We start from the raw sequence: 13212 nt of genomic DNA, 5'->3' as shown, positions 1-13212 counted from the left end.
AAAAAAAAAAAAAAAAAAAAAAAATCTTATGGGTTGTTTTCATAAACAAGTCATCAAATTAGAGCACTTCTCATAGAGAACTCTTAGATTCCCAGCGTGTCTATGAAGGACATGTCTCTAAGGATCCAAAGATCCCAGTTGGAGAAGTATCCACCTAGTTCATGGTTGGTAACTGGATGGCAGATATACTGACTTTCCATTACTAGCCCATGACAGACATGCTAATTGATAGGGCAGACATTGCTGATCAATCTAGATGCTTTTTCCCTACTGAGCCTGTGTTGGGCTTCAAGTCCTTCTCTACGTAATCAAAACAATCCTTCAGAGTTGGAGTTAAATCCTGTTCACCTGATGGGTGGGATAGACTAGACTGTGGAGAATTTTTTCTAGCTTTAGAAGTCCATGGCCAGGCGTGGTGGCTCACGCCTGTAATCCCAGCACTTTGGGAGGCTGAGACAGGTGGATCATCTGTGGTCAGGAGTTCAAGACCAGCCTGGCCAACATGGTGAATCCCCGTCTCTACTAAAAACACACAAAAAATTAGCTGGGCGTGGTGGCAGTCACCTGTAATCCCAGCTACTCAGGAGGCTGAGGCAGGAGAATCGCTTGAACACAGGAGATGGAGGTTGCAGTGAGCCAAGATTGCACCATTGCACACCAGCCTAGGTGACAGAGTGAGACTCCTTCTCAAAAAAAGAAGTCGGGTGTTACCAGGAAGCAGTGGGTAATTTTGAGAAGGGAATCCAGGAGGAGTAGTTAAGTGGTGGCACCTGGAATGGTAAAGGGAGGGAAGAAAGTGGAGGCAGGTGTGCCTGGGAAGAGGCTGCTATGTTGTTGGTTTTTTAATGTATTCATTTGCCAGTATTTGAGTGCCCACTACGTTGTTGTTGCGTGTGTGTGTGTGAGGGAGGAGGGTGAAAACATGGGGCAGTCCTTCAAAGATCTTACTAATTTGTCCCATATATTTACTTATTGAGTGAGCTGTTAGTGTGTGCCAGGGGTTAGGGTGGACACTGGGCGTATAGTAATGAGCAAGCGAAACACAGTGTCCTAATGGATTTTAGGATTTAACGAGGAAAACATTCATTTAATAAGACGCATTTTGATGAATATCACCAACGCAGAAGCAGGTGGAGCTCTGGACACGTATGGTAGGGAGTTCTCACCTCTTCCAGTGGCCTAAAGGCTCAGTGGGAGTCAGGGAGGCATTCAAGGGTTTGTGTGTTGAGGGAGGGAATATGTTGCAGGTACAGGGAACGGAGCTTCAGTAAGGGATGAGGAAGGTGACGCGAGATGAGGCTGGAGGTGTCCACAGGGATGAGGTTGTAGAGACAAGATTTGGAACTTGATCCTAAGGACAATGGAGAGTCACTGAAGGGGTTGGACCACGGGAGAGCTGCATTTATTTTTTTTTTTCTTTGGGACGGAGTTTCACTCTTGTTACCCAGGCTGGAGTGCAATGGCACGATCTCGACTCACCGCAACTCCGCCTCCTGGGTTCAGGCAATTCTCCTGCCTCAGCCTCCTGAGTGGCTGGGATTACAGGCATGCGCCACCATGCCCAGCTAATGTTTTGTATTTTTAGTAGAGACGGGGTTTCACCGTGTTGACCAGGATGGTCTTGATCTCTTGACCTCGTGATCCACCCGCCTCGGCCTCCCAAAGTGCTGGGATTACAGGCTTGAGCCACCGCGCCCGGCCTGAGAGCTGCATTTTTAGAAGATTCCTCTGGCTCCAGCATGGTGAGTGGAGGAGAGTTTCAGCAGGAGATATGATAGTGGCGTTTATTAAGATGGTGGCAGTTGGGAGGCACAGCGGTGAGCAGATTGATATTTAGGAGGTGGAAAGGACTGGATTTGTGAATGGGTGAGGAAGGCGGGAAAGAGGGAGGGCTTGAACCATTTCAGGGTGTCCTTCATTAAGAGGAGGAGCAGGTTTGGGCTGTGCGGAAATGCTGAGTTGGAGGTGCTTGTGAGGCAGGTGGGTAGAGATGGTTCGGCAGGCAGCTGTTTAGATGGCTTTGGAGCCTGAGAAGGAAGGCTGGGCTACTGAGAACGAGGACATTTTCGGTTTGGAGCCACAGAAGTAGATTTGGCTGCCTGGGAAGAACTGATGGAACAGACTGTAAACTGGGGCCTGACTTCTGTATTCGGGCCTCTAACATGTTTTTGGTTTTGGCCCAAAATGTGGTTAGTTGTTGGTTGGTTGGTTTTAATTAAGACTAACAATGAATATTGTTACACCTGTAATCCCAGCACTTTGAGAGGCTGAGTGCACAGATCGCTTGAGCCTGGGAGTTCTAGACCAGCCTGGGTAACATGGTGAAACCCCATCTCTAAATTAAAAAAAAAAAAAAAGTATATATATATACACAAAAATTATCTGGGCATAGTGGCGCATGCCTATAGTCGGAAGGCGGAGGTTGCAGTGAACTGTGATTGTGAGTCTGCACTCCAGCCTGGGCAACAGAGACCCTGTCTCCATAAAAATAAATATTGGGATTTTATAGTAAAATCTGGACTTTGGCTTCTTTTGAAAAGTTAGATAGTCTAACGACACTAACATGACATTTCTGGTTGGCAGCAATTGCCTGAAGCCAAATGGTAGCTGCCCCATTAGAAAGCCAATGGATGTGGTCTTCAGTTTGCTATAGGCCCCATCACCCTCAAAGGTATTCTTTGCGGTGATTCCAGGTAGGTTCACTTAGAGTCCCTGCTTGACAGCTGTAGGCGGTTGAGTTTATGACCCTTGTCAGAAAGTAAACGGTGAAGAGGGCCTAGGAGGAGCCCAAGAAATGGGCTTTTGAAAGGGAGGCGGAGGAAACAGCAAAGAAGGTTTGAAGAGCAACCAGAGGGCCAGGAGAAAGCCAGGAGGACTCCTGTGAAGAGGAGGGAATGCCAACCAGCTGCACCCAGTGCTGCTGACTTAGGCTGACACGAAAGATGTGTCCTTTGGTCTAGTCATGTGGAGGTCATCGGAGGAGGTCATCAGTAACCTCGGTGAGAGATGCTGCATTCTCAGGGTGCTGGGTGAAAGGTTAATTGTAAGTCGTTGAGGAATGGATGGGAGGGAATGGAGATAGGGTTGGAAATTTCCAGAAGTTTGGCTGTGAAGAGCAGCTTGTGTTAAGGAACCACAAGACTAACTCAGCGTATCAACCTGGAGTGTTGATTTGACCTGAATATTTGGAAAGACTCATTATTTTCCTGTGAAAATAAACAACAGAGAAGACAATAGATAGTCATAGATTAGTGAGGTCTCAGAATGGAGGAGAGAGAGAAGATGGAAATACTAGGTTTGGGCTAAATATTGAGGACTTTCCCTTTGCTGGGCACGGGAATCCCTTTCATATGTTGTTAGCTTCCGTAGTCCTCAAAATGACCCTGTGGTGTGTATATCTGGAATTTTCCTCGTTTTGTGGATGAGTAAACTGAGGCTTAGAGAGGTATAGTGGCAGAGCTGGAGTGACCTGGCTGTCACAGTGAATGTCTATACACTCAGCTGCTTTAATTTCCCGCGTGAGGATCTTCAGCTGCTTTTACTCCCCGCTGTAAGGTATCAGCATCACTTGTTGAAAGACTTTTCTTTCCTCATTGAATTGCTGTGGCAATTTTGTTGGAATCAGTTGGCCATATATATGTTGGTTTATTTTGAGGCTCTCTTTTCTGTTCCAGTGATTTGTCTGTCTCTCTTTTTGATAATAGCACACTGTCTGTGTTACTATAGCTTTATAATATGCCTTAAAACCTGGTAACCTAAGTCCTCTAACTTTTCTCCTTTTAAAAAGTGCTCTGGCCAGGTGCCACGGCTCACGCCTATAATCCTAGCACTTTGGGAGGCCGAGGTGGGCAGATCGCTTGTGCCCAGGAGTTATACATCAGCCTGGGTAACATAGTAAAACCCTGTCTCTCTAAAAAAAAAAAAAATAGGCCGGGCGCGGTGGCTCAAGCCTGTAATCCCAGCACTTTGGGAGGCCGAGGCGGGCGGATCACGAGGTCAAGAGATCGAGGCCATCCTGGTCAACACGGTGAAACCCCGTCTCTACTAAAACTACAAAAAGAAATTAGCTGGGCATGGTGGCGCGTGCCTGTAATCCCAGCTACTCAGGAGGCTGAGGCAGGAGAATTGCCTGAACCCAGGAGACGGAGGTTGCGGTGAGCCGAGATTGCGCCATTGCACTCCAGCCTGGGTAACAAGAGCGAAACTCTTTCTCAAAAAAAAAAAATATATATATATATATATAAATTAGCTGGGCATGGTTGGCATGCGCCTGTAGTCAGGAGGCGAAGGCTGCAGTGAGCTGTGATTGTAACACTGCACTCCAGCCTGGGCAATAGAGACCCCGTCTCCAAAAAAAAAAAAAAATTGCTCTGACTACTCTAGGTCATTTGCATTTGCACATCCATGAATTTTAGATTTATCTTGTCAGTGTCTCTAAAAGGATCCGCTGGGATTTTGGATTGTAATCATGTTGGCTATTGTGAGACTTTCTGGAAAAGGAATTAATGAGGTCTGGATCTCATTTTGTGTAGGCATTAAAGAAAATTCCACTAAGGTATGTGACTGTAAGCCAAAGGTTGCTAACTCAGTAAGTGATGTGGGTAAGGAAAATGAGTGGAGGAACCAGGAATGAGGTGATTGTGGCAGCTGATCGTGGGCCATCATGGAGGAATAATAGTGTACAGTGAGGACCTGGCAAATCCTATCTAAGGGGGTGGCCTCTTGTCAGCTTCATCCAGTGATTCCTTACAAGAACACAGGTTCGGTGTTGTCTGATCTTTCAATCAGGAGAAGTTGGAAATCCAGATTTTTATGCAGTGTCCTAATTTTTTTCAATTGAAATTTAAAACACTGAATGAGTCCACATCTGGTGGGTAAACAGAGCTCTCTCGAAGTGAAATGCAGTTCGTGGGCTGCCAGCCGGTGACCTCAGCCTTAGGCTAATCATTCTTTGGTTCACATGTTCATTGTCTGTAAACTTGAAGGTGTTGAAGACAGTCTCAGAATTCTTTTTCTAGCTCAATGCGTCTAAAGTTCAAAAGAGGAAAATGTCAGAATGTTTCCGTTTTAAGAGGTAGTTGAGAAGATCAGCAATAATCATAGTACCTTGAGAAGTTGTCCTGAGCTTTGCATTTGATATACCGCTGTTGTGTCTGCATCTCTCAATCCTCACTTCATCTTGTGAAGGAGGCGTCAGAGTCCAGGTTACAAAGTCATGTCATCCCATTCGAAGTCCAGTGCTGTTTTTTAACAGTCTTTGAAGGCTCTGGACATCGGTGCTTTGGGAGGGAGAGTGGTTGTGGGGGACTGTGAGATGGGCTTCCGCTCAGTTGAAGGCAGGTCCCTCTCTGGATTTAGAACCCAGTTTGGTTGAAGTGTCAAGGTTTTGGGGGAAGAGTTGAGCCTTCGTGAGAAATCTCCTAAGGCAGAAATATCAGCCCACTTTCATCTTAGCCGGTGCCAGGCATACTACCAGACACACAGTTAAGTTCTTTGTATCAGTAAATCAATGGATAAATTGATGCTTCAAAGAAGAAATCAAAGGCTTTAAATCAAGATGGCTGAGAATTTTGTCCAGAGAATTTCAAGAATAGTCAGATGCTTCTGGTAAGTACTTTTAGAATGTTAAGATTGAAAGCTGAGAGAGACTTCATTCCTGTAACTCCACCCCTAGATGGAAGAAGCTCAGTGTTCCCTTTCTCATGTTTGGCTCTGAGAGTTGGGTTTTGATTAATAGGTTTTAACTGTCTCCCTGTGCGGTATGTTTGAGAAGTCAAATACAGCAGATAGAAGGGAAGTTAAAGCCACTAAAGGATTTTGTATGCCTTTAAAATTTCCAAACAGGTGTAAGTCCTTACCTTTTGGAGATACATACTGAAATATGGAGTGAAAGACTGTCTGAGACTTCTTTCACTGGGACACTGTGGGTAGTGGAGAGGGTAAAGATTAAAGAAGATTGGATATAAGTTGGTAATTGTTAAAGCTAGAAGATGGATAGATGGGGTTTCATTATACTTGTCTTTATTTCACGTATACTATTTGGAATTTTTCATAATAAATGTAAAAATGAAACAATCAGAGAGCTTCGTAGGTTAAACAATGCTTTTGGTCAACCAAACTTCACTTTTTTTTTTTTTTTTTTGAGTTGGTAAATAGTGTGATCATTCAGGTAAAGATGGGACAAAGAAGAGCTTGGCAGAAACAGGCACATGGGCTTTGGTGGCTCAGCTTCCTGCCTGCTGCGTGGCAAGTCACTGAACTTTGAGTCTGGGTCTCCAGGTCTGTAATGGCAGGAGAATACAGTCTCATTTGCATGGTTGTGGGGAGGATTAGGGATGAAGTGGGCGCAGTGTCTCAGAATAGCACCTGGCCTATCTAGGGGCTTCGATCTGGTCATGTTTTGTTGGTAGAGACAGAGAGTAATGAAGGGTGAAAATCTGCCCCAGGCTTCTCATCTATAACCCTTTTCTTCTCTATATGAATTACAGTGCCAAGGGTTACGTAACCACGGAGCTAATTTATTATTTTAGAAACAGAACTCTTAAAGACCAGATCAGACCACTTTGAGGTTTACAAGAACTGTAACCAATATATTGCTTTTTGAAAAATGACGTAAGGAAGAACTTACAGAAGAAGGGCATATTAAAATGGTGGGATGCCATTTTATACCTACTGAATTTGCCTCCTTCCTTACTTACCCCAATTAACGATAATATCCAATGTCAGTGAGTTTTTTTGGTGAAACTTTTCTCGTATGTACATTAGGAAACCCTTTGGGAAAGCATTTTGGCAGTATATATTGAGAGCTACCAAAAGACCCATATCTAGAGATTTAGTAATCACTCTTTGGAATGTGTTCTAAGGAAATAATTCAGAAGAACTGTTATATAGCCATTAAAAATTATCCTTTTTTTTTTTTTTTTTGGGACGGAGTTTCACTCTTGTTACCCAGGCTGGAGTGCAATGGCGCGATCTCGGCTCACCGCAACCTCCGCCTCCCGGGTTCAGGCAATTCTCCTGCCTCAGCCTCCTGAGTCGCTGGGATTACAGGCACATGCCACCATGCCCAGCTAATTTTTTGTAGTTTTAGTAGAGACGGGGTTTCACCATGTTGACCAGGATGGTCTCGATCTCTTGACCTCATGATCCACCCGCCTCGGCCTCCCAAAGTGCTGGGATTACAGGCTTGAGCCACCGCGCCCGGCCCTAAAAATTATTCTTTAGTAGCATAGAAAAGGCTTATGATGTGAGCATGCTAGCTTATACCTATCTCATGATCATAGCTATGCAGTTATTACCATAAATGTAAATGGAGGCTGGGAAAGAGCATGAAGAAGGGAACGTAGTTCATGTGTTAGGGTCATGGATAGTAGCCTAGTTTTTCTTTCAGAAATTCTTTTATTGTTGTCAAAGATTATGCAGGCGTGCCTAAACACACACTCAAAGACCTTCCAAGAGTATGTCACTGTGATGGTACGTGGCACATTTGGAACATGGGTAAGCTATTTCCAAAAACAGAATAATCAAAATGCAGAAAGCTCCGGAAACCTGAAAGTGTGATCATTTAAGTAGAGAAGAAATTGAAACCGAGACTTTCATTCTTGAACTGTTTCCCTGCAAAATACTATATTCTGATGCTTCTTTTAAATCTTTGCTGTCTCCTCTCAAGGTTCTTGAAATTGCTTTGTTTCCAGGTTCAATTTCAGAAGCTCCAGCAACTGCGCCTTACCCAGTACCATGGAGGATCTTTACCGAATGTGAGCCAGCTGCGGAGCAGTGCGTCAGAGTTTCAGGTACCTCCAGATACGTACTTTCTTGAAGCTGAATGGCGTGTAAAAAGATAGACAAAGATTATCCCGAAAAAGATGAGATCTTGAAGGTTAAACTGGGCCTTGGTACAGCTCAGTCTTCTTTTGGAAAGTCCACTTACATTCTCTTTCACAGTTTCTACAGCATATGATGGTGTTATTTCACAAATGGCTGAAGGCAGCACTGGCCAGTAGAATTATATCTCAAGTATATGTAATTGAAAATGTTCTAGTAGCCACAATAAAGAAGAAACTTGTGGGATTAGTTTTAACTGGGTTGGTGGCTCATGCCTGTAATCCCAGTGCTTTGGGAGGCCAAGGCCAGTGGATCACCTGAGGTCTGAGGCCAGGCTGGCCAACATGGCGAAACCGCGTCTCTACTAGCTAGGTGTGGTGGCACACAACTATAGTCCCAGCTCCTTGGGAAGCTGAGGCATGAGAATTGCTTGAACCTGGGAGGTTGCAGTGAGCAGAGATCGTGCTACTGCACTCCAGCCTGGGCGACAGAGTGAGCATGTCTCAAAAAAATAAAAATAAGTAAATATTTAATCCAGTATATCTAAAATATAATAATTTTAACATGCAATCAGCATAAAAAACTTTGAGATACCTCATATACGTTTTTTGTACTAAGTCTTTGAAATCTGTTGTGTATTTTATACATAAAGCATGCTTTAATTTGGAATAGCCACATTTCAGTAGTTTCATGTGGCTAGTGGCCACCACATGGGACAGTGCACAGATAAATGGTCTATACTGCATTTAGATTACTGCAGTGTCCTAGGGTGCTTTCATCATCATATCAGTGGAGAGCCTTGTTCAAAACAAGGTGGAGTTGGTGTTTCAGACAGTGGTATATGGTGCCGTTGTTAAGATCTGAATTAGACCGGCTTCGATATCCTAGTCTCTGAAACATTACGAGCCTGTCATTCTCATTATGCAATTTAAGATTTGATGTTAAAGTTGAGATATAAACTTTAAGATGAAGCATAACTTGATTATTTGGATGCCTGACCATTTTAAAATCACTGCATTATTTATCTGTGATAGAAGCTGGGTTCACATTTTTGATGATGTCAAATAAAGCCAAATGTATTATTTAAACTGGGACTTCTATTTGAGAGTGCTAATGGGAACTCCAGATATAATGGTGATTAGAAAAAGTGCAATATGAACTATTTGTACTCTATGACACTGGAATCTTGTCTTCGATATAGTGACAGTGGACTCTTTACCATATCACTGCCCCTTTTAGAGATCTACTTTCATATATCGAACTACCTTATATATTAACCCATTGGGTCATTTAGTATCCAAATAACGTAGGTCTCTGCCGTATGCTGGATTTAATACTTCAGGAAATACAGCATTGTGCAAGTTTGCTGTGTCTGAGATCCCATTTTTTTTTTTTTGCTATTTTACGGTCAACTTCAGAGGAATATAGAATTTACTGTGATACTCCCCTCCCATTGCATTGGGGAATGGGATAAAATGCTAATCCTTGGCCTTCCCAGGATTTTTTTTTTTTTTTTTTTTTGAGACAGAATCTCGCTCTGTTGCCCATGCTGGCGTACAGTGGCACAATCTTGGCCTACTGCAACCTTCATCCCCTGGTGTTGAAGCAATTCTCCTGCCTCAGCCTCCTGAGGAGCTGGGATTACAGGTGCGTACCACCATGCCCGGCTAATTTTTGTATTTTTATTAGAGACCGGGTTTCACCATGTTGGTCAGGTTGGTCTTAAACTCCTGATCTCAAGGGATCCACCCATCTTGGCCTCCCGAAGTGCTGGTATTAAAGGCGTGAGCCACTGAGCCTGACCCCCAGGATTCTTTTCATACGGTTTTTTTTTTTTTTTTTTTTTGCAACAGTCACTTACAGAATACTTGGAAGTATAGTCCACATAATTTTTTTTTTTTTTTGAGACTGAGTCTCTTTCTGTCGCCCAGGCTAGAGTGTAGTAGCTCGATCTTGGCTCACTGCAGCCACCAACACCTGAGTTCAAGTGATTCTCCTACCTCAGCCTCCTGAGTAGCTCGGATCATAGGCATGTGTCACCACACCTGGCTAATTTTTGTATTTTTAGTAGAGACGGTCTCACCATGTTGGCCAGGCTAGTCTCGAACTCTTGACCTCAAATGATTCACCCACCTCGTCCTCCCAAAGTGCTGAAATTGCAGGCATGAGCCACTATGCCTGGCTAACATAACTGTTTTTTCACTTGAGAATAAGTTGCTGACCTGATGCCCCATCATCCCCAAATATTTCACTGTGTTGCCCCATCACTCCCAAATACTCACTTTTTCCTTCAAGCAAAGACATTATTCTATATAACCAAAATACAGCCATCAAGGCAAGAAAATTAACAGTGATAAACGTTATTACAACCTGATCTTCAGACGTCATTCACCAGCTGTCCCACTACTGTCCTCTATAGTAAAAGGATTCACTTCAGAATCACGTGCAGTTACTGTCTGCCGCCTCCTTTAGCCTGAAGCAGCTTTTCAGCCTTTTGTTTTTGACATGAATTCAAGTACTCTTGACTTTTGTGATCTTGTTACTTTTGAAGATTACAGGCCAGTTTTTTTGTAGATATAACCCCTCCGTTGGGGCCTGCCTGACATATCTTTGTGATTTGATTCAGACTATGCATCTTTGGTGGGAATAACACAGAAGTGATGCTGTTATGATACCATAGTAGGCACATGATTTTGATGTGTCCCATTAATGATGATGATCTCTTTTATCAGTTAAGGTGGTGTCCACCAGTCGTGGTGGCTCACGCCTGTAATCCCAGCTACTCGGGAGGTTTAGACTAGAGAATCGCTTGAACCTGGGAAGCAGAGGCTGTAGTGAGCTGAGATTGTGCCATTGCACTCCAGTCTGTGCAACAAAAAGTGAAACCCCATCTCAAAAAAAAAAAAAAAAAGAAAAAAAGTCCGGACACGGTGGCTCACACCTGTAATCCCAGCACTTTGGAAGGCTGAGGTGGGCAGATCACCTGAGGTCGGGAGTTTGAGACCAGCCTGGCCAACATGGAGAAACCCTGTCTCTACTAAAAAGCACAAAATTAGCCAGGCATTGTGGCACATGCCTGTAATCCCAGCTATTTGGAGGCTGAGGCAGAAGAATTGCTTGAACCTGGGAAGTGGAGGTTGCAGTGAGCTGAGATTGCGCCATTGCACTCCAGCCTGGGCAACAAGGGTAAAAGTCTGTCTCAAAAGAAAGAAGAAGGCCAGATGTGGTGCATGCCTTAGTCCCAGCTACTTGGGAAGCCGAGGTGGGAGGATTGCTTGAGCCTGAAGAGTAGAGGTTTCAGTGAGCGAAGACGGTGCCACAGCACTCCAGACTGGGTGACAGAGCCAGGCCCTGTCTCAAAAAAAAACAAAAGATGGTGTGTGTCAGCCTTCTCCATTCTAAAGTTACGCTTTTCCCCTTTGTAAAGAATAAATATTTTGTGAGGAGATACTTTATACTGATCTTCGTTAAACTTTCAATCTATACATTCATTTATTTATCTCTTGGTGTGTGGCTTTATGATTTTCTATTCTATTTATTATTATCAATTATTTGATTTCATATTTTGATATAATCTATGATTTTCTCTTCTATTAAAATCTATTATCTATTTTTATTTATTTATTTTCGAAGCGATGAAAGCACAGATTTATTGGAAAGAAAATACATGCTACAGAGTAAGAGTGGGCTCGAGCAAGCTAATGTATTATTTTTATTTTGATCTTCACATTTTTCCCAATTAGGCTGGTAGGCACCCTCTTCTGAACTGAGAAAAAGTTTTTAAAAACTGAGGAGAATCCTGGAGCACAGAAATTTTTTTTAAGTAAACTTTTTTGATGTATAATTTACATACAATATAATTTGTACCTTTTTTAGGTATATAGCTCTATGCCATATTATCACCACCACAATGAACACGTGGAATAGTTCCATTACCCCAAAAGATTCCCTTGTGTCGCTTTGTAAGTATTCTCCACCCCCACCTCCAGCCTCTGGAAACTCTGGAAATCTGTAGTTTTGACTCTTGCAGTGTCCTCTTAGTGGAATTAAACATCCGTAGTCTTTTGAGTTCTTCTCTGACTTAGCATGTTGCATTTGAAATTCATCTGAGTTGTTACATGTATTAGCTAGGGCTGCTGTAACCGAGTACCACAAACTTGGTGCCTTAAAACAACAGAAATTTATTTTCTCAAGTTCTGAGTCCAGAAGCTGGAGATCACGGTGTGAGCAGCACCGTGACCACTGTGGGGAGAATCCCTCCTTGCCTCTTCCTAGCTTCCCTGGGCTGCTGGCAATCCTTAGCTTGTAGCTGCATCACTTGCTGTCTGCCTCTGTCATCACACAACTTTCTTCCTTGTTGTCTGTGTCTCTGTGTCTAAATCTTCCTCTCCCTTCTCTTGTAAAGAACCAGTCCTTGGATTTAGGCCCACCCTAATCCAGTATGATCTCACCTTTGCTTGATTACATCTGCAAAGATTCTGTTTTCAGGTAAGGTCACATTCACAGGTTCTGGGGGTTAGGACTTGAACATACCTTTTTTGGTGGCCATAATTTAAGCCACTACATTGCATTGATCAGTGGTTCGTTTCCTTTTGTTGCTGAGTAGAATTCCATTGTAGGGATGTAGATAATTTGTTTACCCATTCATCAGTCAGTTGATGGGCATTTGGGTTGTTTCCACCTATTGGCAGTTATGAATAAATACTATGTAAACATTCACATGCAGTTTTTGTGTAAGTACCTAGCAGTGGAATTGCCAGATCATACGGTAAGTGTATATTAACTTTAGCTTTATAAGAAATTGCCAAGCTGTTCTCCAAAGTGACTCTCCTATTTCACATTCTTACCAGCAGTGCTTGAGAGTTCCAATCCCTATATCTTCTCTAGCGCTTGGTATTTCAGAGTTTCAAAAAAATTGTGGTTAAAAAAAATAACATAAAATTTACCATCTTAACCATTTTTTAAAAGTAGTTTCTTGGTATCTTCTAAAACCATTTTTAAATGTTTACTTCAGTGTTGTTATGTACATTCATATTGTGCAACCCATCTCCAGAATTTTTTCATCTGACAAAACTGAAATTCTGTGCCCTTTCGACAAGAATTCTGCATGTTCCCTTCCCACCTGCCTCTTGCAACCACTGTTCTTTCTGTCTCTATGACTTTGGCTATTGAAAGTCAAAGTCATATAAGGGAAATCATACACCATTTGTCTTTTTTATGTGACTGGCTTGTACTCACTATGTCTTTAGGGTTCACCTGTTTTTTAGTCTGTGACAGGTTTTCCTTCCTTTTTTTTTTTTTTTTTTTTTTTTTTTTTGAGACGGAGTTTCGCTCATGTTACCCAGGCTGGAGTGCAATGGCGCGATCTCGGCTCACCGCAACCTCCAT

At 43.0% G+C, this 13212-nt stretch overlaps 1 protein-coding gene and 1 pseudogene across 6 annotated transcripts in view; one reads left to right on the top strand and one right to left on the bottom strand.

Moving 5' to 3' along the window:
- The window catches only part of LOC116539472, a 1312-nt pseudogene extending 703 nt beyond the window's left edge, over positions 1–609 (bottom strand). The window contains exon 1 of the transcript XR_004264064.1: positions 565–609. The product of XR_004264064.1 is annotated as an NADH dehydrogenase [ubiquinone] 1 beta subcomplex subunit 3 pseudogene, transcript variant X2 (transcript). The remainder of the gene's footprint in view (positions 1–564) is intronic.
- Positions 1–13212, top strand: part of CRTC3 (CREB regulated transcription coactivator 3) — a 115942-nt gene that overhangs the window by 3083 nt on the left and 99647 nt on the right. For 4 of the 5 annotated variants that reach the window (XM_032262439.1, XM_032262438.1, XM_032262437.1 and 1 more), the window contains exon 2: positions 7695–7793. In XM_032262439.1, coding sequence (XP_032118330.1) covers positions 7695–7793 — 99 coding nt within the window. Of the gene's footprint in view, positions 1–4327; positions 5608–7694; positions 7794–13212 lie in introns of those variants that run through there. The other variant, XM_032262441.1, reaches the window with a different exon arrangement.

The sequence above is a fragment of the Sapajus apella genome, unplaced genomic scaffold (genome assembly GCF_009761245.1).
Source record: "Sapajus apella isolate SASKATOON/1434 unplaced genomic scaffold, GSC_monkey_1.0 scaffold129, whole genome shotgun sequence".
NCBI lineage: Eukaryota > Metazoa > Chordata > Mammalia > Primates > Cebidae > Sapajus > Sapajus apella.
Note: the sequence above shows the minus strand (reverse complement) of the source record. Positions and strands in the feature narration are given on the sequence as shown.